General features: G+C 41.2%; 1 protein-coding gene and 1 long non-coding RNA gene across 4 annotated transcripts in view; one reads left to right on the forward strand and one right to left on the reverse strand.

Annotated features, from left to right (window-relative positions):
- The window catches only part of Plcl1 (phospholipase C like 1 (inactive)), a 307,260-nt gene that overhangs the window by 234,785 nt on the left and 45,346 nt on the right, over window positions 1–27,129 (forward strand). For all 3 annotated transcript variants that reach the window (XM_060368372.1, XM_060368373.1, XM_021651015.2), the window contains exons 2-3: window positions 16,310–18,784; window positions 22,364–22,567. In XM_060368372.1, the coding sequence (XP_060224355.1) occupies window positions 16,310–18,784; window positions 22,364–22,567 (2,679 nt within the window). The remainder of the gene's footprint in view (window positions 1–16,309; window positions 18,785–22,363; window positions 22,568–27,129) is intronic.
- LOC132648064 (uncharacterized) lies at window positions 6,899–16,313 on the reverse strand. Its single transcript, XR_009586433.1, has 3 exons — window positions 15,653–16,313; window positions 10,807–10,953; window positions 6,899–7,787 (listed from the first exon to the last, which is right to left on the reverse strand). It is a non-coding gene; the product is annotated as an uncharacterized LOC132648064 (long non-coding RNA).

Consider the following 27,129-nt stretch of genomic DNA (forward strand, 5'->3'; position numbering starts at 1 on the left):
ACACTAAGGATCAGGTCACTGACTCCCAACCCAGAGGGGCAAATTCTCCCCAGCTTCATTTCCAGATTAGACACTGATGTCAGGGAAAGATGATGCCCTAGGTAAAAACACCTGAGAGGGATGTGGGTGGGACTGAACCAGGCCCCTAGGACCACCTGCCTTGTACTCAGCAAGCTCCTGACTTCTTTTCTCTTCTGTTCTACTCTGAACAAGTGACTTTACCTTATTCTTGAGAGATTAAACACGTGTCCCCAGAGGGGAACACATTGTTTATCACCTGCTTCCTTTTCATCCACCCCCTTCTGTTAGAGCAGAGGAATAATTTCTGTTCTCAAAGCAACATAAACCCAGACCGCTTCTCTTCTTCCTTCTTGCTTCCTCTGCACCTTCATCTCAGCTGCTCTCCCTTTCTTGGAACAACATACATCCATGAGGTGGTCAACCTCTATATATCTGTGTCTCTACACACATTGCTCTGTCTTTAAAAACTGCCACAACATTCACTTCTGGTTTCTCCCTATTGCTTCATTGTTTGTCTCCCATTTCTTTTGTTAACTTTTCTTCTTACCAAACTTACCAATATCCTTAAATATTCATGTGTGTGTGCATCTGTATGTCTGTGTATGTGTCTCTGTCTGTGTGTCTCTCTATGCGAGTGTACATGTCTATGTATATATGCCTTTGTGTGTTTCTCTGTGTGAGCATATATGTGTATGTGTTTGCATGTGCCTCTGTTTGTGCATGTATGTGTGTGTCTCTACATGTATGTGTGTGTACATGTATAGTGGAACGGTACAGTACCGCTGGAATATTTGCAATCCTTACCACCACAAATCGTAAGCAAAAACACTAGAATAAGTAATGCAGAGGCCAGTATGCCTACAGAAAAATGCCACCAGGAACAGGACTCTGTGGGCTTGGCAACCAGCTCTGCCACTGAATTTTACGCTTTCAGCACGCCATTTAGTTTCCTAATGGCTAGGGTTTTGTCATCTTTGAAATCCTACAGAGATTTCACAAGGAAACAAATACAGAAGCCCCTGGAAAGGTGTAAAATTTCTTAGAAATGTGAGCCACTCCTGCCTTCCATACCTGTCTTCCACGTATAAATGTGATATGCTCTTGCTTGCAGGTTCTTAAAGTGGTAATGGACACAGTCACTCTCATGGACAGGATGAACTGTCACTATCTCTCGGCTCGTACACGTTATTGTTAAGAAACTACCTCAGGACGGAAATGTGAAACTAAGTAAATACAGTGAATTCATTACGGATTCCCACTTCACGTCTTTGCTCGCTTCCCCGGGAGCCGCGCTAATCGAGTTTAACTGTGTTGAGGGTGTCAGGTCTCCTTCTCTGAGAGATTCGTTAGAGACCAGGCTCCACACTAATTGTAAATTACTGTACTTTTTCATTGTTAAGTGTTTAGTGGAAATGCTGTTTAGGAAAATGATTATAGATTATAAATGGTTTCATTAGGTACTTCATTTCTCTGTCATTCTCCCAGGTCTACAGAAATAAATGACTTTAATATTCTTTGTACTGATAATTTAAATGAGATCTAGAAGATGAAACATTATTTTGAAACAAGTTTAATTTAATTGACCCAACACGGCTTGGAATCCTTGCTGCTTGTGATACTTTTATGATTAAGTACCAGAGAAGAATTTGTTAAGGGAAGATTTTTCTTTATTTCCATGGATGAATGCTGCTTTGGAGAGACAATGTCTTTCAGCTACGTCAGTGAATGTATTAGAATGTTATCTTCTCGCAAGTTCTGCTCATCATTTTCATCCACAAATGGCAACTCGGATGGGCCTCTAGCAAAATGGACACCTTATTGTAGCAACCAAGCCAAAACGAACCAACCAAGCCAAAACGAACCAACCAAGCAAAAACCACAGCTCTGCTTGGGTCTTAAATAGCTGTGTTATGCCAGACTGATGTTCTAGTAAATAGGATGTCATAGTTAACTTAGCTTACTGTACCAACAAAGGCTGTGATGCTCACCTCATCTAAAAGCCACTAAGAAGGGCAAGCAAAACCATTGTAGGCTTTATGCAACTTTGTAACCTCCCATTGGTGCCAAGAAAGCAAGCCACCTGCCATTATTATTATTATTATTATTATTATTATTACTATTATTATTGTTATTTTAGTGAAACAATGCTAAAAATATGTCCTAGAGCTGGGCATAGTGGTGCATGTCTTTAATCCCAGCACTCAGGAAGATCACTGTGAGTTCAAGGCCAGCCTGGTCTACAAAGTGAGACCAGGACAGCCAAGGATACGCAGAGAAACCCTGTCTTGAAAAAAACAAAACAACAACAACAAAAGATTACTAGAAGACACAGTATTGTGACTAAATTTGGCTTTGATGTGCATAAGATATGAGGGCAATCTTACTGTGGCTTCTTTTATTTATTTATTGTTTTTACTCTACTGTTGAAGACTTTATTCGAAGTGGGAACTGTCACCAGCCCAGCGTGGCTGCAAAGGCCTTCTCTACCGACTGCCTGCAGTTTCAGCTGGAGAAGAGGAACCAAGGCAGGAGGGTGGGTAGGAGACTTGGAGGCATTCTGGGAGAGGTGGAGAGCAGGATCAGGGCCAGTCCAAAGCTGAATTCTGGGGAGACACATCCCCCCCAGAGATGAGGGCCCCGGACAGTGATCTCTACTTGATTTGGTCATGGCAGATGCATCATGGAAAGGCTCTGAGTCTTAATGAGATTTCACTCCTTGAGGTGGTTCTGCGAGGGAGCAGCCAGGTCTGAGGGCTGTGACTCAGGGCAAGGAGCCAGAGTGGAGTGATGGCTGTCACCCGTTTCCAGACTTGCCTGCCCACCCATGTAGCCGTTGCCCCTCAAAGTAAAGCAGCATCTTGGCTACTGTCACTTCACAGAGCCTGCTGCCAAGGGAGTCCCTGTGGCCCAGATGTCCAGACATGGGGAGAACTTCTCCTTGGGCTAGAGACAGTGGGCTGGGAGCCCCAAGCTCCACAAAAACATGGCTCCATGGTACGCACCTCAGCTCTGAGGACCTTGAGGCCTCCGTTGCAATAGGAAGATTCTTTCCTCTGAATTCGAAGGCTTCAGTCCTGCTGAGCATATTTCATCTGATTTGGTGTAGCAGCAGCCCTTATCTTGCTCCAGAGTGAAAAGATGATTCAGGAAAACGTTTACTATTTTAAGTGACATTCAGGCAGAATATTGGTTGCATTAGCTGAGTGCCCTCAGCCTCATGCAGTAAATATAGAATGAAGCGCGGTTTAAGTGAGGGGGAAGGGCAAAATTGTGCACGTGTGTGTGTGTGCCTGTGCATGTGCGTGGGGGGTGCTCTCATGCATGTGTGTCGAGATGAACTTAGATGAGAAACTATTATAGTTGAGGATGTGTTGCTATAATTAAAGAAATAAAGGAATGTAGTTAGAATACCAGGAGAGATTCTGATATGCTAGGCTGTGTTTTCTGAAGGCTTGGGCAGGAGGTGGGGGCTCACGAGGACTCTAGAGAAATACAGGCACAAATCTAGACATGACTATGAAGGGTCAGGGTGAAACCACCTGCGAGAGCAGCTGGGGCTGACCTCTGAACTTGAGACTTAGGGCTGAAAGTTCATCATTAGGCTACGGGATGATTAAATACTCATCCAGAAGGAATTATTCTCTGAGATATAGTTAAGTCCTAATTTACTACAACAGATTGGCGTCTCATCATCAGTGGAATGCATTTAATAGAAATCAAATTGATTTGAGCAATCAGTAAGGAAATGTCGGTTTAACCTTCCCTTCTGGGAATGTTTATCAACTTAGATTGGCTTTTGAGGCTCAAGGGCAGACAGAGCTTGACTGAAGGAGAAATGACAAACATGCAATCGTTTTAATTGATTAAATACTGACAAAAATAATTGTACAGATATGTTATAAATATCAATTGTGCTTTCGGCGTTTTTATCACCCAGGCTAGCTGTAGTCCATAGTCCTGATGTTGAAGATTCTAAAATAGTTTATAAATCAAAGTTTTGTCAGTTTTGAGATATTTTGCCATAGTATATTACTAGTACGCTGGTCATCTCTAAGGACACTCATGTTTAAGAAATAGTATTTGATTAAAATTTCAGTGCAATTAAAAAATTCCTATGTGCATTGAAATTTTAATTAAATTTCAAATAATAAAAGTTAGAGATATTAATTATCTTTATAAAGTTCATCCTTATAATAATTAATGAAGTAATTACAGGACTAACATTTAAAAAATATCTTTAATATGGCAATATGTTTAATGTTTTCTCATAAAATATGCTAATGTATGCTAATTTAAAAATAATGTCCACAATATCCACCCCATACTTTGTTTCCTTCCCCTCAGAGATATCCCCATTATAAACTACAATGCATCCCCTAAGACTTGTCTTAGGTGAATGATGAGGACCCACAGATACACACATGCACACACAGTGTGTATTTTAGGGTTTGCAGATCTATGCTAAGCATTGTAACATGGCATGCAGCAGTATTTCGCTCCCAGTTTTCCACGTAATTTCTTAAAGTGTCACCAGGTCTTCATACCTGACATTATTGGGTATCAGTCCATGTGTCAGTAGAATTTCAAACACATTGTCAAATTATCTTTTCCAAAAGCCAGATCAGTCTACATTCAGCATAGCATGCTTGGAAATGTCTCTTTCCCTTCCATCTCACATTTTTAATATTTTTGAACAAATAAACATACATGAATGTATGTACATGTAATTTATATTTGAACATATTTTTAAACAGTTCAGTAATTTTGAGATTTTTCTCTTTTTTCAAAATTAGCTTGTAACCAAGTTCTAATTTATGAACTTCAATATTTTCTACAGTACACACTCGGCCCTAGTTTCAAGTTTGTTTGTTTGTTTTTTTGTTTTTTTTCATGTGTGTTCAAACCTAATCTTTCCTTTTATGATTTCTATGATGTCTCTGGTAATATGTGTAAACATTTATTCATTCAGTCCTTCCTTTTCAAATTTTCTGTGAAATACTTTTTTTCATATTTTGTAACATATCCACTCCTCTCATGCTTAGCCTATGGTGTTGATTTGTAAAGGCTTCCTCTCAACCTCTTCTTCTCCTGAAAGGGTGGTCTGTGAGGCAGGTACTCATTTGTCTGTATGTTGCATTTTGTCACTCTTAACTTTTTACTGGTTTTATTGGTTACTTTTCTTTTACTGGTTTTTTCAGTTGATGTTTTGAGATTTTTCTAAGTAAATCTATTCTTTGCTAACAGTAAGTATCTATCACCTCCTTTGGGATATTTCCTAATTAAGTTCTCATTCTCTCTCTCTTTGTGTGTGTGTATTTGCGCGCACATGTGTGCGTGCTTAGAGATAATTTTGTATAGTCTAGGCTGGCCTCAAACTCATCATATGACCTGAGATGACCTGGAACTCCTAATCCTCCTGTCTCTGTGTCCCACAAACTGGGATTACACCTATGTGCTAGTCCATCTGATTTTTACATTTAATTTTCGAGTTCCACTCACTGCGTTGGTTTAACCATCCAAACTTCTGATCCAACAAAGTCAACCATGGCCTGTTTTGATTTTTACTGGAATGAGAATGTGTCCAAATCCTCACCAGCTGTTATTTTCTTCAGAATTCTGAAAGTATTTTTATCACGTTAAGGAGGTTTTCATCTTTTTCAAGTTTACTAAGAATTTTGCTGAGTACCTTCTGGAAGTTATAGTTATTCCATAACTTTTCTCTTTGACTTACTCCTGTTCTTTTAACCTTTTTATTGAAATACATTAATGGATTGACTAATGGTGTTCAGTCTTGCATACCTGGAATAAACCTGACTTTATGAAGCATTTGTTGCTGTTTTAATGCATGAATTTACTCACAAGAGAGACAGATCTTCCAGTTGAGAATTCTATCACATGGCACTGTAAAATGCCTCTTTTCTTTTTTCCTTAATATGGCTCTTTAAATTAGGTCTAGAATTGTTGTACTATTTTTGACAAATGAAAAGTGAAAGTCATATAAATTTTAGTGACCCAAAGTCAAAAAATAAGAAATACTGTTGAGTAAAATTCATTAACTCCCCAATTAAGGCAATTTCAGGTAAATCCAGGGAGAAGAGATTTAATTATTTCAGTCACTTCTACCAGTTCAGTATTTTTAAGCTATGAGTTTTTTTTTTCTCAAATTAAAAAAATACCTTTACATGGTTTCCTTTTTCATTTTTCTACATTAACGGGGAGTGGATTTATTTCTCCTTTAAATGTGGAGGCTTCGCTGAGAGGGAGAAGGCAGAGTTCACCTGGAAGTAGTCTCTGTGGCCAGGAACGTTCACTCTCTGCGATGAGCCATCTGCTCCCTGCCCATGGGCAGATGTTGATGTTCAGTTAATCAAAGGTAATGCAGCAGGATTAAAGTGTGAGATGGCCTGAACCCATTCCGGAAGCTTTGTGTCAAATCTGAAACCTTTAATCAGATTCATCTTGATGGTCAGCTAGACTGTTTGATCCGAAGAATTTGTATCACATTAGTAACTAATGCCAATGAACATATTCTGTTTTCATCGTGGGAGAAAAAAAAATATGTTTGTACAAAGTATTTGAGTCAAGAGAATCGGCATGCTATTTTCTGCATGATTCAGAGAGCTATGTTGTAGAAAGCTAGCATATTTTAATGAAGGATTTAATAAGTTAGAAACATTGCATTGAAAGACTATAAAAACTGGTCTATTTAAAGATACTACGCACCTATTAATTAGACTAAATTAGATTTCTTTGAGAAAGATGAATTCAGGTTGTTCCATTATTTCTTAAGTTTGAATAAGATTTTGTTTGCATGTCACTGAAGTGGAATAGCTTTTTCGTAAGTCAGAGATATGAAATATTTTAAAATAAATTCCTTGGATTTTTTGTTGTTTTGGGGGGGAGATTATTTGTTGGTTGGTTGGTTGGTCTTTTGAGACAGGGTTTCTCTGCATAGCCCTGGCTGTCCAGGAGCTCGCTCTTACAGAGAACTTACACAAATCGGCCTGCCTCTGCCTCCCAAGTGCTGGCATTAAAGGTGTGCATCACCTCTGCTGGGCTTGTAAATTCCTTGTTTTAAAATAGTCATTGTTTTCTAGTTCCCACCATTTGCCTGCAAATTTCATGATTTCCTTGTTTGTAATTGCTGAGTAGTATTCCATTGTGTAAATGTGCCACAATTTCTGTCTACATTCTTCAGTTGAGGGACATCTTGGTTGTTTCCAAGTTCTGGCTATTACAAATAAAGCTGTTATGAACATAGTTGAGCAAATGCCCTTGTTGTATACATGAGCATCTTTTGGGTATATGCCTAGGAGTGGTATAGCTGGGTCTTGAGGTAGCACTATTCCTAATTGTCTGAGAAAGTGCCAGATTGATTTCCAAAGTGGTTGTACAAGTTTGCACTCCCACCAGCAGAGGAGGGTTCCCCTTTCTCCACATCCTCTTTAGCATGTGTTCTCACTTGAGTTTTTAATCTTAGCCATTCTGATGGGTGTAAGGTGAAATCTCAGGATAGTTTTGATTTACATTTCCCTGATGACTAAGGACGTTGAGCATTTCTTTAAGTGTTTCTCTGCCATTTGATATTCCTCTATTGAGAATTCTCCATTTAGCTCTGTAACCCATTTTTTAATTGGATTACTTGATTTGCTGGTGTTTAACTTTTTGAGTTCTTTATATATTCTGGATATTAGCTCTTTGTCAGATATAGGGTTGGTGAAGATCCTTTTTCAGTCTGTAGAAAAGATCATCCTGAGTGAGGTATCCTAGAAGCAGAAAGACACACATGGTATATACTCACTTATAAGTGGATATTAGTCATATAATATAGGATAAACATACTAAAATCTATAGTCCTAAAGAAGCTAAACAACAAGGAGGACCCTAGGGAAGTTCCTAAATCTTCACTCAGAAAGCAAATGGGATAGACATTGGAAGCAGGAGAAAACAGGTAACAGGACAGGAGCCTATCAAAGAGGGTGTCTGAAAGACTCTATCCATCAGGGTATCCAAGCAGATGCTGAGAGTCATAGCCAAACTTTGGGCAGAGTGCAGGAAATCTTATGAAAGAAGGGATATAGAAAGACCTGGAGGAGACAGGAGCTCCACAAGGAGACCAATAGAACCTAATAATCTGGGCCCAGGGGTCTATGTAAAGATCAAGGACCATGCATGGAGATAACCTATACCCCTTGCTCAGATGTAGCTCATGGTAGCTCAGCTTCCAATAGTAAAGGGAACAGGAACTGTCTCTGACATGAACTCAGTGGCTGGCTCTTTGATCACCTCCCCCTGAGTGGGGGTGGATCAGCTGTACCAGGCCACAGAGGAGGACAATGCAGCCAGTCCTGATGAGACCTGATAGGCTAGGGTCAGATGGAAGGGGAGGAGGACCTCCTCTATCAGTGGGCTGGGGAAGGGGTATGGGAGAAGAGGGACATGGGTGGGATTGAGAGGGGACAAGGGATGGTGCTACAGCTGGGATACAAAGTGAATAAAGTGTAATAATAAAAATATATAAATAAATAGTCTGTGACTTTTTTCTAAAATAAAAAACCATGTTTATTATCACATAGCTTCAACTCTGGTCTCTAAGCAACAGGTTAATAGTGACATGTTTTATTCGTTGCTTGGAATTTATAAGTGGTACATATAATCTAGACTCTTGGTCTTATGAAATGTACAGGAAACCACAAATTCTTGGAGATCATTCTTCAAGCTGTACTTTATTAATGAAAACTTTATGCTCTAAAGCAAGGCTGATTACATTTCTTATTTCTACTTAAGGTATCTAATTTACAGTTATTTACTTAGTCTTATGATATCTGTTTCTGACTCAGCCTCAGAAAAAGGTACTGATAGCGCATGGTAAAATTTACATTGTGCCGAAACATACTGGCTATTGTCTTTTCAGCTTTAAATACACCATATTAAAATGAGGTGACTGGAGAATATATCTAAATTTAGAAGCAACTGACGTTAATGTAAACAATATTGTTTTCTCATATTTGAGGGTAAATATTCCAATTACAATAGAAAGTCCACAGTGAAGGAAGGACTATTTTGTGACTTGTCTATTTCGCACATAAGAATGGGGGAGGGGGAACCCTTATCGGGCACATTTGTGAAATGAGTTCTAGTTCATAATGTTCCATTCTTGTTAATATTTAAAATTTCAAATCAAGTATTTTAAGCAACATTAGTTAGAATGATAAAAGTAAAATTACGCATATATTTGAAGGAGCACTTAAATAGATTTCTGATGAAGGCCCTAATCAAGCACCAAGCTTGTGTTTATGCCTAGAAAATGACTGTGTCGTTACATTTAATCTATGCAGTGATCCACTGAACGATATGTGTTTGTAATGTACATACAGATTCAAAGTGATGGGCATTTAGATGTTCACCACTGTGGACTTGGAAGGAAACACAACATCCTATTTTTTATAAAGCTAGCCTCCAGTTAATCCCCACAAGAGAAACAATCAAGGTCAGCCAGGATTCCTGTGTCCTGCTGCGCAGGGGTCTCTTGGGGAAGGGGAAAATCGTATCTCAGTTTCCAAGCCCACTGGGTTCTTGGCATCTCTGCTTAGGAGGCACATGGGCTTCTGATAAATTTTGAATGCAGTGCGTTTGAGCGTGAGGCAGACGTCTCTCCATCCTGGAGGAGCAGGACTGATAGCCACAAACCATTCCCCAGAGGATGCTCAAGAATTGTCAGATGACCTTTCGTGGCATCTCCCTGCTTTTGTTCATGCTGGTGTTTCAGCAGCTGGATCACTGAAAAGGTCATGTTGTCTAATGTGGCGTGGAAATGCCCTTGACAGTTGTATGTAGAGTGAGGGATGCCAGAGGAGAGCAGTAAGACTGACGAGAGAAGCAAGCCCTCAGAAGGCAGTTAGAGGAGCGTGTGCACTGTGGACTTGATGGGAAACTGAACTGAGAATAGAAAAGCAGTAGCTCGGGGAGGTTTCCTAGTAAACAACCACAGGCTTTGTGTCCTGATGCTGAGGAGAGACAGAAATGCCAGGGATCGATGGAAAATGGAATAAACTGATGTCTGGAGACTGGGAGTTTCTAAAGCCATTATCTGCCCTGTCCCCTCATGTCTATAAAATTTAATTTTCTTAGTAAAAAATAATTTTAAAATCCCAACAAGGGTGACAGATGTTTGTTCTATGTGTGAGAACTGCTGGGCAAATGAAAATTCGGTGACTTTTGGCCGATCTTACTAATTTTGTTTTTCAAATATGTTAGAGAAATGAGGGGCTCTAGAGAAGGTTCAAGGGTACTGCTTTGCTTCCCCTGTGTCAGTGATTAAGTGTTCAAGGAGTATTCAGATATTTAATAAATTATGTATTCCAGATGTAGATCGTAGTGCACCATTCTTTAACTTGTCGCTCAGCAGTTATTTTGGCCTTCCTTAGTTTTGTCATTAGAATTCCCTTATGTTGTTTTTTTGCTTTCTTTCTATTTTTGTTGTTGTTAAACATTTCAACCATTATCTTTCCTCATCTGTGAAAAGCATGATCTAGGAGACAACAAAGAAACCTCATGTCTCAAACATGGAAATGATGGCATGTAACTGATTTTGCCATCTTAAGGGACATTAAAAAAATTTAAAGGACAAACCACTGCACAGCACATAGCACATTGTAGACACAGAGGGAACTTGGTGAAAATAAAGATCAGATTTTAGATAACATCAGGTACACAGGATAGGAGTCATCTTTGTAGGAGAGTCACCACCAGATAGAAGCACACCAAAGAAGAACCTGAGTTAACCTCTCTGCGTGTCCTCTCCCAATGACTTCAGGGTAGCATGAGGGATGCTTGTTCTTCTTAAACAAATAAAGTCCCAAGAAACCACGCTGGAACGGACTTGCTGTACACCGTCTCCTCAGCTTTGTCTCTAGAACAAAGTGGGGTTTCCTTTCAAAAGAGAAGAATCATTTAAGAGACTAAGCGCAAACCTCAGTCACCAGCTCCCAGTATTTTAGTTTGCAGAAATCACCTCATTGACTGAGCTCTTTATTTTAATTCGTGTTCATCCCTGTTTCTTGAGATGTTTCTGGGTGGTCAGTGGATTTCATGAAATGGATGTTATTTAATAATGAAATGTGGGTTTAAACCTGGCCAGGTTCAAACCTGGATGGAAGAGAGCCATCAGGGGAAGCTCATGGTTCATGGACCCTGGGCCAAACTCTAGCTTCCTGACACTGGTGAGTAACTGGGACTTATTGCCACTGTGCATGGCGTTGGCCACATGCTGTTAGCAGTGACCCATGTGTCAGCCACATACAACTCTGCCTTAAGTGATTAGAGTTTGAATGGAAAAATTACTTCAGGAGTTTTAATGTGGAAGTTGAGGTGTAATCTAAGGCTGCAACCTCCCTTTGGCTGGAATGTGAAGGCAACAGGGTGGGTATGACTGTTCTCTCTTCCCTCACCTTTGCAGTGTTGTGTAAAGTTAGGCATCATATGAGAGAATTAAGGTTTTTCTTGACTGTTTGCCAAACGTTTATGTGTAGTTGGGTGGATGAGGAAAAACGTGTGCTGTGTGCTTGAGAACTGAATTCCTCTGGATGATAACCAATGAGAGTGGAAAAAAAAAAAGGTCTCTGCTCTGTTTCTGCCTGTTGCTCTAGCCTCATTTGGAGCCAACCTAACCTTCAGTATTGCACTGCTGCATCCTGGCCCCTGGCCCCACAACAAGACTGGATGCCTGCTTTTCTCTCCTCACTTCTCAGTCTCAGCAGTTCTCATGGCTGCAGTTGGTCTTCAACATTCTGAATGGAGCATAAAAATCTTTTCTTGTTAAAGTTCGCAGGAACGTGTTATCTACGGAGTCCAGGGAACTATCGTAGGTCTGAATTTACAGCCCTCTCTGCTGTGGCCTCTGTGAGAGCTCTTACATCTGTTTTCTTCCTTCCCCTCATCTTGTTATTCTTCCTCTGTTTCCTCCTCCTTCCCGTCCTCCTCGTCATCATCATTTTACATCTCTTTCTTTATTCAGCTTCTAAAGTTGAATGACCCTATGGGCTTAGCTCATATTTCAATGTTATTAGTGTATGGCATTTAATCTTTTCAGCTGTAACTCCCAGCTCCAAAGCTTACTTGACTACCAGCTCCTGGAGCTATCCTTCCTTTGGAGATGTTTGTGTAGGCCATCCACAGTCATTTAAAATCCAAACTAGCCCACAGTAAATACTTTCTCTTTGATGCTACCACCCTTGTATCCCATAATCCACGAAGTGGTACTTATGTTTACCTCTCATTCAAGCTAGGAACCTACAAATCGTCCTACAGCAATAACACTTGTTGTTATCTTTTCCTGTTGTTTCTTAGAAAAGCTTCATTACGGTTATCTATCTATGTGTGTGTGGGAGGGCATGCATGTATCACGCATGACACATGTGTGGAGGTCAGAGGACAACTTGCAGGAATCAATTCTCTCCTTCCACCATGTGGAGCCCAGGGATCAAACTCAGTTCTTTAGGCTTGATGATAACTACGGTGTCTCTTGCCTCAGTACAGTTTTCCCCTAGAGATATTCTATCAAAATTATGTTTTCATGACCAAGATTTAAAACTGTGATCCCCCAAACAGACTGTTTTTTTTTTCTGGGGCTCATCAGTGCATTGGGAAGAAAAGTTATTTTCCTGTTATGTTCCTGCATATTAATGTTGCTAGATGGAAAACAAGAGAGTAAATGTCAGTGGGAATTTGAAGAAGCAGATTTTATTAATTTAGCTTATATGAACTCCCTCCTGCCCTGTTCCCAATCTTAATTTAATGAAATATGTTTAAAGAGCTTCAATTCTTTTACTGTTGTATAAGCAGGATTCTCATTTAATCAGGATTGGTTTTCTTTTCTTTACCATAAATTAAAAAAATGTAGAAAACAATGAAAAACAATATCTCACTATTTACCATAGCATTAAAAATTATTTCTAGATTAAAAATTAGTGCTGATACCATGAGATTATGTGGAATTATTTAAAAATGATACGAATGTACTATGAATAGTGTGTTAGGTTAAAAAAATGCATTGTTTTATCTAAAGGTTGGAATATTTATTGCATGCTACAGGGACCTAAGGATCTTCTGGTGCTGGTGGCTAAATCCTTTATCAGTTAGTGTTTTTATTTACAAAGACTGTAGTTCTAAAACATGCAGCAATGCTTAGAGCCCTTCAGGGACCATATTAACCCATCTTGGCCTATTTGTTTTATTGTTTAGCTTGTTTAAATGTGATTGCTTCACAGAAAGTGATCATTTAGAAACTTAAGTGAGAGTTTCAGGACATTGAAGGGATTATGCTAAAGATCTGAGTCTTATGTTCTCCTAGACTCGGAGGCCAGCTTTTGACTTAGAAGACAAGACCACTACAATGTGCTATTTTATCCTGGTGGACTTCAGCCCTTTGTCTTTCTTCATAGGGAGGAAAGTTAGCTTTGGGAAGAACTAAAATCTAATTTCTTTACCAGAATCTCTTAGTTACATGTTCTGGGCAATGGAGTCTTTTCCATCATCTCATTGGGTGGAAGCTGGAAAGAGCACACCTAGACTGAGATCAAGCCTGGCTTTTCGTGGGATCTGCCCAAGTGCGAGTAGGACTGGTCTCCACAATACACAGATAACTGCAAACTCTTCACTCATTATGTAACAGCTGCTTGGAGTTTCTATCCAACTCCCATAACCAACACTCTAATATTTATCAGGCTATTTACCGTAATATTTCTTCTTCTCCAGGACCTTATCTGCAACTGTGTTGCAGTGAATACAGGTATGGTGTATAGAGCACTTTTCCAGAAGGTCATGGGAGTCAAGTGGCTCCAAAAGAGACTGTCCAGAAAGATGATGTCCCTACTGCTTCTCCCAGCCTGCCCATGCAAGAACATTGCAGTAATAGTCTGAGGAACGCTGTCCAGGGCCAGCCATTTTCTTTTTCTACAGCAGAACTAGAGGAATACAGCATCCTGAATCTTTTCCAGCATATTTTAATATAAATAACCTTGGCTCCAGCCATCAGTAGACATGCTAATTACTTGTTCACACATGCATGGCTGGTTTCTGGCTCACTTGGAGACTTATAATAACTGGATTTTATCTTTTGTGGAATGACAACACGAGAGCCACATTTTTTTTTCAGATCCCATGTTTGGGATATATTTTATAATTACACATGATTTTCAAGTCCTGGCAAGAACCTAGCATCCTAGAGCAGGTGGATTCTTTTATAGACTTGGTAGAAAACATTCTTCCCTTGAAATCTCGTCTTACTAGTGGCATAGACTTACTCTAAGGAGCTCTCATTACAAAGAAGAGAGGCTCATATAGGAAGCCATCCTGGCAGTGGCGGATGGTTCTCACAGAAAAGTGTCTTAAATCAGGAGAGGAGTGTTAGATCACAGAGAGGCTACTGCAGTTGCACACACAGGGCCAAGGAAGCAAATGTGCACTTAGAGGGACGCTGGTTCCCCATTTTCAGTTTCCTGGGAACTGTTGTAGGTTCTGTGACTCTGCTGACAACAATTTCATCTGGAACATGATCTCAAATAAAGCTGTCTTTTTTTTTATGTGAAGCTCTTATTAGTATAAAAGTCTAGGCAAATGGTTACCTTGAAAGCTTAATCACACTCTAATTTGCTCCACAACCCAGTTTTCCTCTTTATTTTATTTGGTAGATTAATCTCAGCTAGCAGTGCCATTAAGTTCCTACTTGGATGGGGTAGAAAAATACACACAAATGTCCGGTATTTCTGAGCATGTGGGCTGTGATGAGCTTAAATGTGTTCTGGTGGAGCATGTGTGTTGAAACAGCTGAAGATTCATCATTGTTTTTTTTTTAACTTAAATAGGGAGGAAATTGACCACTCTAAGATAATTAAAAATAGCAACTCTTTGGGAAAGAACAGCCAAGTTGTCAAATGTCACAGAACCAAGGGGCAGTGTTCTGTAACACAAATTGGGTCATTTATATCAGTGTCACTTGAAGATCTGATATGCAGTTTAGTCAATGAATCATCCCAACGGTATACCATAACTAAAGCGAAATTTATTTTCCTTTTGCCTGCAGAGGTTTAGCCAGTTAAATAATAAATCACCCTGCCTTTGCTGAATATAGGATAAACAGGCTGATGCGGGCTGGATGGATTAGATGATGCCACTGCCCCAGAGAACAGATTCTAAAAAGATGCCAGCAATGAGACAGCCCAGATTGCCTTGGTTATACTTTCCAGTGTTGAAAGTGATGATATCATTTGGATGTTTAAAAATATTTCAACTTACTATTGAAGGTTTCTCTTAAATATTTAAGAGTCAGGAATGAGTTACCGTCTTGCTAACTCCCAGTATTCCAGCCGACATCTATAGATGGCCTTATAGGCACAGGGAATAGAGACCATCTTCCTTTCAGAAGAAAACCTTTGTGAGGACTTATCATTTACAAACCAAAATGGGCATGTGTTTTTCTCTTTTGAGTGTCATGATAACACAGAACAGTAGCATAAAGATTATGCATTCAAATCTTACCTGAGAAGTGGAAATTAAGATTCAGAGATGTTAAATGGTTTATCCCAGATAACATACCTAGTGACTTGAATAAAGGAAATTACTGACTACTTACTTTTGACCCGATGACACTGTCCTTTGAAGCATTCATACTCCGTCACTGGCGTGCTTATGAGATCTAGCACTCGAAGCACATTAAAGATGCAGTTTAGGAATATGTGCTGGGGGGAATAGTTTGAATCAGTAATGCAGCTGAGAACTGGTTTAAACTTTATCAAAATGAAGACTTATCCAGTTTTAAGTGGAAGAGGTCAGGTGCTCGGTGTAAATGAGTTGGCAGCAACAGAGAGAGTAGACAGTCCAACACGAAGATGAAATCCATCATCTAGAATTATGATATTCATCGGCCCGGACATGTGCTTTAGAAGGGACTGTAAGCAAGAAGGGCTGCAAGAATGGGAAGAGCCACAGGACACATGTGCCCTGCTGAGCACGGTCCGTCCGGTGGATGCTGTCTGGTGTGCTGGGCTTTGTACTTAATATTTATCTTAACCTGGAGTGCACACATGCATTTGTGAAATGAGTTTCCTTTGGAGCCTAAGGATATCTCTACTCTCCATAATGTATCTTCTGAAACAGTGAAAAGGTAAAGGTCAGGCCGGCTTCTGCCCGGTAACCAGACTGTCTGAACGGAGTTTGAGGGCCTCCTAGAGTGTTACTGACTTTAGGTCTCCTAAAGGAGATTGATCAGACTTTTCTGATTATTTTACAGGATCCTTCGAACCAAAAATGCGGTGGGAGGAAGAAAACAGTGTCCTTCAGCAGCATGCCGTCGGAGAAGAAGATCAGCAGTGCCAGCGACTGCATCAGCTTCATGCAGGCTGGCTGCGAGCTGAAGAAAGTACGGCCAAACTCCCGCATCTACAACCGGTTCTTCACCCTAGATGCAGACCTCCAGGCTCTCCGCTGGGAACCATCCAAGAAAGACCTTGACAAAGCCAAGCTGGACATTTCCGCCATCAAAGAGATCCGGCTGGGGAAGAACACAGAGACATTCAGAAACAATGGGCTCGCTGACCAGATCTGTGAAGACTGCGCCTTCTCCATCCTCCACGGGGAAAACTATGAGTCTCTGGACCTGGTTGCCAATTCAGCAGATGTGGCAAACATCTGGGTGTCCGGGTTGCGGTACTTGGTCTCACGTAGTAAACAACCACTTGATTTTATGGAGGGTAACCAGAACACTCCACGGCTCATGTGGCTGAAAACGGTGTTTGAGGCCGCAGATGTTGATGGGAACGGGATTATGTTAGAAGACACTTCCGTGGAGTTAATAAAACAACTCAACCCTACCCTGAAGGAATCTAAGATCCGGTTAAAGTTTAAAGAAATCCAGAAGAGCAAAGAAAAACTTACCACCCGGGTGACTGAGGAGGAATTTTGTGAAGCTTTCTGTGAGCTCTGTACCAGGCCAGAAGTGTATTTCTTACTTGTCCAGATATCTAAGAACAAGGAATATCTGGATGCCAATGACCTCATGCTCTTCTTAGAAGCTGAGCAAGGGGTTACCCACATCACTGAGGATATGTGCTTAGATATCATCAGGAGGTATGAGTTTTCCGAAGAGGGCCGTCAGAAAGGGTTTCTTGCCATTGATGGTTTTACCCAGTATTTACTGTCACCAGAATGTGACATTTTTGATCCAGAGCAAAAGAAGGTTGCCCAAGACATGACCCAACCCTTATCCCACTACTATATCAATGCGTCTCATAATACCTACCTGATAGAAGACCAGTTCAGGGGACCAGCTGATATCAATGGGTATGTGAGGGCTTTGAAAATGGGCTGTCGAAGCATTGAGCTTGATGTGAGTGATGGTTCGGATAATGAGCCCATCCTTTGTAACAGAAACAACATGGCCACACATCTTTCCTTTCGAAGCGTTCTAGAGGTCATCAATAAGTTTGCCTTTGTTGCTTCAGAATACCCGCTCATCCTCTGCTTGGGGAATCACTGTTCTCTACCTCAGCAGACAGTCATGGCTCAGCAGATGAAAAAGGTGTTTGGCAATAAACTCTATACAGAAGCGCCTTTGTCATCTGAATCCTACCTCCCATCACCCGAAAAACTAAAGAATATGATCATTGTGAAAGGAAAGAAGCTGCCTTCAGAGTCAGATTTGCTAGAGGGGGAAGTAACTGATGAGGATGAAGAAGCTGAGATGTCTCGGAGGATGTCAGGGGATTACAACGGTGAGCAGAAACATATCTGGCTCTGCCGAGAACTCTCTGACTTGGTATCCATCTGCAAATCTGTTCAGTACAGGGATTTTGAGCTGTCTATGAAAACCCAAAACTACTGGGAAATTTGTTCATTTAGTGAAACAGAGGCCAGCCGAATTGCAAATGAATACCCAGAGGATTTCGTGAATTACAACAAGAAGTTCTTATCAAGGATCTACCCTAGTGCCATGCGGATAGATTCCAGTAATTTGAACCCACAGGACTTCTGGAATTGTGGCTGTCAAATTGTGGCAATGAATTTTCAAACACCTGGTCCAATGATGGACCTCCATACCGGCTGGTTTCTTCAGAACGGGGGATGTGGCTATGTCCTGAGGCCATCTATCATGCGAGATGAGGTTTCATACTTCAGTGCAAATACAAAGGGCATTGTGCCTGGGGTGTCTCCCCTGGTTCTTCACATCAAGATCATCAGCGGTCAGAACTTCCCGAAGCCCAAGGGGGCTTGTGCCAAAGGGGATGTCATAGACCCCTATGTTTGTGTGGAGATTCATGGGATTCCGGCTGACTGCTCCGAGCAAAGAACTAAAACCGTGCAGCAGAACAGCGATAATCCCATTTTTGATGAAACTTTCGAGTTCCAAGTCAACCTTCCTGAGCTGACCATGGTCCGGTTTGTTGTTCTGGATGATGATTACATCGGTGACGAGTTCATCGGGCAGTACACGATACCGTTTGAATGTCTGCAGCCCGGGTACCGGCATGTCCCCCTGCGCTCCTTTGTGGGGGACGTCATGGAGCACGTGACCCTTTTTGTCCACATAGCAATAACCAATAGAAGTGGAGGAGGGAAGGCGCAGAAGCGTAGCCTCTCTGTGAGAATGGGGAAGAAAGTTCGAGAATACACCATGCTCAGGAATATCGGGCTGAAGACCATAGATGATGTCTTCAAAATCGCGGTTCATCCCTTACGAGAAGCCATAGACATGAGAGAGAACATGCAGGTAGACGGCCCCCCTCCCCCCGCTCTCCCTGCCCGTTATCCACGCCCACTTACACGAGTGACTGCTGTGGTTCTCTAATGGTTGGTTTGCACATGTTCAGAAATACTGTGAGGGCCCAGGCACCACTACATCCTGCTCTCTGTCACCTGTGAGAAAGCAGGTTGGTTTCTAATTGTGAATGCGAGGTTGAGTTTGGCCAAAATGGTGCAAAATGTATAGCAAAATGCTGGGTATCTTTCCTACACATTTAGCTTGTAATAATTGATTAACAGGAGTATGTACATGGACAATGTGGAAAACGTGAAATATAAAACGTGGGTAAGAGCTGGGGACGTGGCTCAAAAGGTAAGAACACTGGCTATGCAAGGGTGAGGAGCTAGGTTGGAATCCCTGGCATCCCTGTAAAAAGTGTGGCTAAATGTGTCTGTAACCTCCTGTTTAGCGTGGGCGGAGACAGGAAGTGCTCTGGGGCTTGTTGGCCACTAGCCTAGCTCCAGGTTCAATGAGAAACCCTGCCTCAAAGAAGTAAGTTGGAGAATGATGGATGGATCAGGTACCCTGCATTCTCCTCTGGTCTCTTTGCGAGACAGGCATATCTATGTGACATGAACACACACACACACACACACAAACACACACACACACCCCTCATGTGGGTGGTGTCTAAAATACATACTCAGACATATGCATGTGATTTGAAAGCATATATGTAAAATACTTGCAGATGTGAATATAGAAGAGAATTTGAAGTCGTACATTATAAAAGCCATGCCTGTTATACTTTTAGTTATGTAAGCATGTACTAAGAAGTTATTACCCACAAGAGAAAACACAGCTAACCAAACAAAACTCGCACTTAAATTAGAACCAGCATGCATTTACCTTTCTCCGAGAAAGGTGGTTTAACTGAAGGAATGTGAATTCTTGGATGAATCTGTCCCTGGGTGGTCCTGGTTTCTGATCATCAGTTTTCTCTGCACAAGGCAAGGCCATGAGACCTCTACCGCAGGACTGAGTGAGAACTGAGTGAGAGCAAATAGCAGCTGCCCAGCTTTGACCTGGAGGAACCCACAGTGCCCTTCCCTTCCTTGTGATGCATACTCAGACATGATTGCAAACTTCTTTTCACACTGCTTAACATAGTTAATTGAGGATAGCATTTTTGAGACCTGAACAGACAAGTATTCACTAAGGTCTTGTATAGCAAACTGAGAATAGATCAGTTACTTCATTCCACTAGCTGGAGTGTTTATAAGAATACTCACCCACCCAGAAGCTCTGCCCTCAGGAGAGCAGATGCATTAGAAAACATAATTTCTCAAATCTTGCAGTTAATAAACGTCAAAGTTAGACTTTAAATCCCAGAGTGCCTGATGCCAAAATCCGTTATAATTCATGTAAAGCAGAACCACCAAGCTGTGACTTAGTGAGATTATTAACTCATAGAGAAGTTCTTCAGATATCCAAATGCTGGAAAATAGTGTGATATGAAAACTCACCTATGAACACCTGCAGTCAGAGTGCGCATGTATTTGGTTCAGGATAGGCTGCTTAACCACTTCGTTAAAATTAGCCCTTGACTGTGCTATTATCTTCTATCTCTTATGTAAATATGACTTTATTGAAAAGTCCTAGATGAGACCAGCTATAAGCAATTTCTGTACCTAACTTTATTAGAGGTCAGCTCTATGTATTACTATGTAATTCTTGAAATACAACCTTTTGATAATATTTTTAGACTCTCTTGAGAAGAGTATTTTGCTGGGGTTATGACTCAGGCGGGAAATCACTTGGCATGGAGCTCAGATCCCCAGAAGAACCTGCTTAGAAGGTGTGTGGAGACCTCCCATGAGCACAGTGAATGTCTGAGGCCAAGGACCACTGGAGAGGTTCACTGGAGCAGGACAGGGAGCTGCATTACCAAAACCCGTGATTTCTGGATCTAGTGAGAGAGCCCGCCTCAATATGTAAAGGGTGATCGAAGAAGACACCAGGGCTCCTCATGTATGCCCATACATGTTTGTGTGCACCTGCACACACGTGCCCACAAATAGAAACACACACACACACACACACACACACACACACACACACACACGTACGCATGCCGCATACACATTCTCAAAAATAAAAGCTGTTCATGAGGATTTTTCAAGCAGCGTTAATAATTAATGGTATTCTAACAAAGTAGTTTGGATAAAGAATTGTTTGGAGAGCAATCTGAAAGAGACAAAAATACTGTGATAATTAATGCATTCATGAGACATTCAGTAGATTAGATGCTGCTCATTATTAATAAATGTAAAACACACAATTTCTATTCCAAGTTATTACTTGAGCCTCAGGTTGAGCACATTAATAAGAGTCCCAGAGTGCCCAAAATGTGTCACTGTCTTATTAAGAAAAAGAAACTAAAAAAAAAAAAAAAAAACAAAAAACAAAAACACTTCCCATGGTGTAACTTAACCAAGAGTGAGGCCAGGCTTGAATCAGCTCCTCCTTTCTCCCTTTGTCTTCTGTCATTTCTCTGTTGTCTGACTTTTGCCTGTTTGTCTAGTGAATCTTTCTTTCTATGTGTGTCTGTTCCTGTGTGTCTACAACAAAGAGCTTTTGCTGGTGTGGACTGAATAGCACTGAGAGCATCACGTGGGTAAGGATGGGACACTTAACAGAAATCTTTAGTTAGGGACTTACAAGGGATCAAGTCACATACTCCATCTGACCCCAGCTGACCCAGGTTGCAAACAAACAAAGGCAAAATCCATTGGCTGTCTTCAACATTTATGGAAGATACTTATTTTATAAGGTTGCTCTCAATCTACTTGCCATTTCCTGCATTTATTACCATAACATACATACACACATGTGTTACTCTTGGGTCAGGGCCATGGAAGAGAAGACAGTTTTGGATTAAGCTATTAATTAGCTTAGGCCGTAAAAGGTGATTATCTGGGAAATCCACAGCAAATAAGATTGGTTGTCACATTGCTCTCTTAATGGCAGGGTACACAGAAGGATATTGGTGTTAAGTGACCTCAGGGTTTGTTACTAACTGGCTCTGCAGCCCAGCCAAAGTTCCAATCTCTTTGAATATGAGACATTTTCTTAACGTTATAGTGCCTCGATTTTGTTAAAGATTGTAACATTAATGAATAAGATGCCCATCCAGGCCCCTTTCTCTGTGTGGCACGCATCTCTGGTGGGGCCACAAGGCAATATTGTTTGGTCAAATGGAGTCTGGTGAGCACTGTCTTGAGATGCTAAGGGACATGGCAGTGCCATGATGTTTTTTTCTGATCTGCATGATGAAATTCGAATCAAGTATTGATGTCTAGGCACTGCTGGTGTGTGTGTGTGTGTGTGTGTGTGTGTGTGTGTGTGTATTCCATTTGAGCAGCATCTACCTTGTTTCTGATGGCTGTCTGCGGTCAGGCCGTGAGGCAGCTGTGTGTCACCTGCCTGTCATCCAGGCGGCACTGTGCACGCCTCTGAGGGTATGACTTGGTGAGTTCACATGGGTGTAAACTGGGGCGCAGTTCCACGTGGTCAAACATGTGACTCCATGTTTTCTCCTCGTAGAACGCCATAGTGTCTGTTAAGGAGCTGTGTGGACTCCCGCCCATCGCCAGTCTGAAACAGTGCCTGCTAACCCTGTCCTCTCGTCTCATCACCAGTGACAGTCTTCCCTCCGTGTCTCTAGTGATGAAGGACAGCTTTCCTTACCTGGAGCCTCTGGGGGCCATTCCAGACGTGCAAAAGAGGATGCTAGCCGCCTATGACCTGGTAAGCGGCTGCAACTCCCCGTTTCTTCTCTCTGTGTGTAGAAATCTCTAAAAGCAGACCTTCTTGGGTGGGTTTCCAATGCCTAGAACATGGCGGCCGCCTGTCAGATGTGTTTGGAGGTAGCAGCCAGAGCTTGCCGCTCGGAATGTGTCAAGCCCCAGGGAGACTTGGCAAATGGAACAATCTCTGCTTTGACAAAGAGTGAGTGACTTCTCCAGTCCTCAGAAGCATGCCTCCTTTTCTTCTGAACGATGGCTCCTGACAGAGAGAGTCAGGTCTCGGCGCTGCTCGGTGATGGCTGAGACAGGGAGCTGGTCTGTAAACATTTCTAAGCTAATGATGCTCCCTGATCTTATTCTGACTATATAATAGAATTTATGCACTGATTAGATTTGGGAATAACTTTATTTTGGTGTTACATGCTGTAAACAAAATTATAGAGCAAATGACAAAATGTATAACCTACCCAATTAGGAATAAATAAATATATTCCACTAGAAGAAACCTTATGAAGCAGTAGGAATAGAAAGATGTAGGAACTGCTTATATCAATCAAGATTGTATTCTCCTACATGTGATACATGACATTTCAGAGATAAAATTTTAAAAATAATTTATATTTTTAAAAGCAACCTAATTATAGCTTAAAATGCAAACTTTTATTCAGAAATTTAGACAGCAGTTATCTGTGGTTGCTTTTGCCAAGTCCTTAGGTGCCCAGACTCTTTCTAATTGTCCTTTTTTCTATTTCTAGAATTTAGCCCTTATCTTCAAGGTCCACAATGGCTGCCTAAACTCTACTTGTAACATTTGCAGTCCAGCCATCAGGAGTGATGGAGAGGACATGTCTTCCTTCGTGTAGGATATTATTTTCTGAAACTACAGACAAGAAAAATATTACTTTCCTTCCTGTTCATCAACCTGGAGCTAATAGATGGCCACAGTTAATTGCAAAACACAATGTAAAATGTGTTTCAAGGGGGCTAGAAGCTGTCTCCTCTGTTACTGAGAATGGATGTCAGAGGATAGCACAAAGCCTCCTGCAGAAGTTGACAGGCAATCCCTATTGCTTAAAAAACAAACAAACAAAAACTGTCAATTAAATATACGACACATTTATTTTTAAGACAAGTTCTAATTAGATAAGTTAATATATTAAATTAAGCATGATGGTATGCCCTTACAGACTCAGCTACTCCAGCAAGACAGTTGTTTGAGCCCAAAAGACCAAGGCCAATCTAGTCCAGATAAGATAACAAGACCCATGTCTTAATAGTCATGTAACAAGATATCCCCCTTTTTATGAAATCATCAGCCATGCCTTGTGCCTTTAAACACAGTGCTTCTGTTCAGGAATTTAAGAAGACAGTGATCTGGGGAGATAGCTCGGTAAGTAAAGTGTTTACTGTGCAAGCATGAAGACCTGAGTTTGAATCCCCAGTGCCCACGTAAAATGCCACATGTGGCCAAACAATCAATAAGCGCAGTGATGGAAAATGGAGGCAAGTAGATCCCTGGGCATTCTGACCTTACATTTAGCCAAAACACCAAGCCTCAGGTTCAGTAAAAGATATGCTCACATACCAAAATGTGATTTTTTTTTAAAAGTTTAACATTAGGGTTTATATATGAAAAAATATTGGATTTTCAAAATGTTGACATGGAGGGATTAGCTAAATTACAAATAGGAACCCAGGAACTGGAGAGGTGGCCCGGCAGTTCAGAGCTCTTGCTACTTCTGCAAAGGACACAGGTTCCATTCCCAGTTCCTCCATGCCACCACACATCTGTTTGTAACTCTAGCTCAGGGGATCTCACTTCCTCTTTTGGCCTCCACAGGCAACCACACACATGTGGCATAACTTATGCAAATGTATAAATTGAAATAATATAATTTTTGAGAAGATAGGGATTCATCCAAGAAACCCCTTTGAAGCTGTCGAGATCAGTTGTTTAGAAGATCGTAATGGTATGGAGGCTAATTCAATTTGTTTTGTGAGGCAGTCTGTTGTAATAATATATGTGCTGGGAGATTTAAATTGCATTTGTATGTATATGCACACGCAATGCCAGGAAGACATAAACAGTGATTACTTTTGTTTGTCATGAGTGAAATTATTTTCTTATTTCTTCTTTTCTATATGCTTCCTGTATTCACAAAATTCTTTCTAACAAACATGATAAATTTTATAGTTAAATAGGCTGTCAGTGAAGAAAATACTAATGTTTTACCATTAAGTATAGCTAGGAGAAACGCATCTGGTATAAACATTTTCTAAATGAGATGGAAAAATATCTTCTGAATGCACTCTGCCCACAAACGCTTGCATGGAGCCTGCTTTTGCAGGGTGGGCAGGGCTCACCTATTGCCTGTGTCACAGTTTTTTGTGAAATCAATTTCTTCATCATGAAAGTGGGGATTGAAAGCTGTTCAGTGAATAGGTATAATTGCCATCAAAGAGGTGAAATTAGGGTACTAGTTGCCATAGAGACAGACGGTAGACATCACTTACTCCCTTGTGAGCTCAGAAAGAAAAGTAATCTACTGTGAGGGCAGCCAGCAGTCAGAGCTGGCTCTGTAAGAAGCAGAATGGCTCCCGGTGGTTGCCGGACAGTTTCTGCTTCCCATCGCAAGTGTCTGATGGCGTTTTGGTCCTTTCTGTTTTACTTATTAAATGAAAATCTGAATAGTAGCATTTCTTTCATTTCTGTTTTTTTTTTTTTTTTTTTTATAATATAGCTTAGAATTGTAGGCAGAGCAGGTTTTAACAAAATCTGAAATAGTTTACCATGAAAAGCAGAAATAGTTAAATGGAGTCCAGTTAAAATTCACCATAGGAATGGCTTTTTATTTTGGTGGGAAATTGAGTGAAAATAACCTGCTCCAAATTGTGCAGCCAGCATACTACAGACGTGATTGAAAACACTGTAATGTCTCTATTGGTTATTTCTTTTAACAGTGCAGAGGGTGAGGAGGGGATAGGCCTCTAACGCATTGACCTGAAAAAAGAAGCATCATTTTCACTTTGTAGGACTGTGATGTGTTGGTGGGCATCTTTTCTGCTCCCAGTGTGTTTTTAAGAAGTTTGCTGCGATACTGCGCAGGCCCAGGGTAAGCGTGTGAAAACGTGGACTACATCACGTCCCAGTACTTCATCAGATTCTGCGGTGGCTTCAGAGTTAGGGTGCTCTGTGATCTAATGCCTCTGCAGACGTGCTGCGGCCCTCACTCTCATGCAGCAGCCATACCGACTTCCTTCAGTAAGACCGAGTGTGTTCTGGTCTCCATTATGAACCACACCGTTTTTTGTCTCTGGAATGCCCTTCCCTTGCCTGGAAAGTTGCATTTTACCCCTAAAGTCTTAGCCATACAGTTCCCACAAGAGCAGTGACCTCACCTGCCACTCTCTCTCACAGGTGTTTCCCCACCACACTGTTCAGAAGCATGAGCAGCAGTCTTCTTGATCTTTTAAAAATTTAATTTCCTTTATCTTCTCTTTATTTAAAAGATCCATCTGACTTTAATAGTGATCAAGAAACAAAAATACAACAGTGATATGTCATTGACATGAGACCTAGCAGTGTAAAAGACTGTTGACAGCTATTGTTTGCAGGGGCAACTGCATGAGAATGTTCTTATTGACTACCCTTAGAAATAACACACTTGGGGGTGTTGCTTGTGGTAAAGACACTTTGCCTGCCATGCCTCAGGTCCTGAGTCCCCAGCACCATAAGACGAAGGTACAAAATAACAGTTGAGTGGAACATGTGAAGCTAATCAGGAAGGAGGACCCTGGGTAAGATGCTCAATCCTCATTCAGAAAGGCAAACAGGATGGACATCTGAAGAGGGAGAAAACAGGGAACAGGACAGGAGCCTACCACAGAAAGACTCTACCCAGCAGAGTATCCAAGCAGATGCTGAGAGTCATAGCCAAACTTTGAGCACAGTGCAGGGGATCTTATGAAAGAAGGGGGAGATAGAAAGACCTGGAGGGGACAGGAGCTCCACAAGGAGAGCAACAGAACCAAAAAAATCTGGGTCCAGGGTTCTTTTCAGAGACTGATACTCCAACCAAGGACCATTCATGGAGATAACCTAGAACCCTTGCACAGATGTAGCCCATGGCAGCTGAGCCTCTAAGTGGGTTCCCTAGTAAGGGGAACAGGGATTGTCTCTGACATGAACTCAGTGGCTGGCTCTTTTATCACCTCCCCCTGAGAGGGAACAGCCTTACCAGGCCACAGAGGAAGACAGTGCAGACAGTTCTGATGAGACCTGATAGGCTAGGGTCAGAGGGAAGGGGACAAGGACCTCCCCTATCAGTGGACTGGGGAAGGGGCATGGGTTGAGAATAGGGAGGAAGGGAGAGATTGAGAAGGAACAAGGGAGGGGGCTGCAGCTGGGATACAAAGTGAATAAATTGTAAAAAACAAAACAAACAAACAAAAACAATTCACATTTCCTAAGTACTAATATTTTTTTGTTCCTAAAGGATCATAAATATTTGATTTTACTATGTAGCTTACAACTTCCCCAAAATATTTTTAAACTCCTTTATT

Source organism: Meriones unguiculatus, chromosome 15 (genome assembly GCF_030254825.1).
Source record: "Meriones unguiculatus strain TT.TT164.6M chromosome 15, Bangor_MerUng_6.1, whole genome shotgun sequence".
NCBI lineage: Eukaryota > Metazoa > Chordata > Mammalia > Rodentia > Muridae > Meriones > Meriones unguiculatus.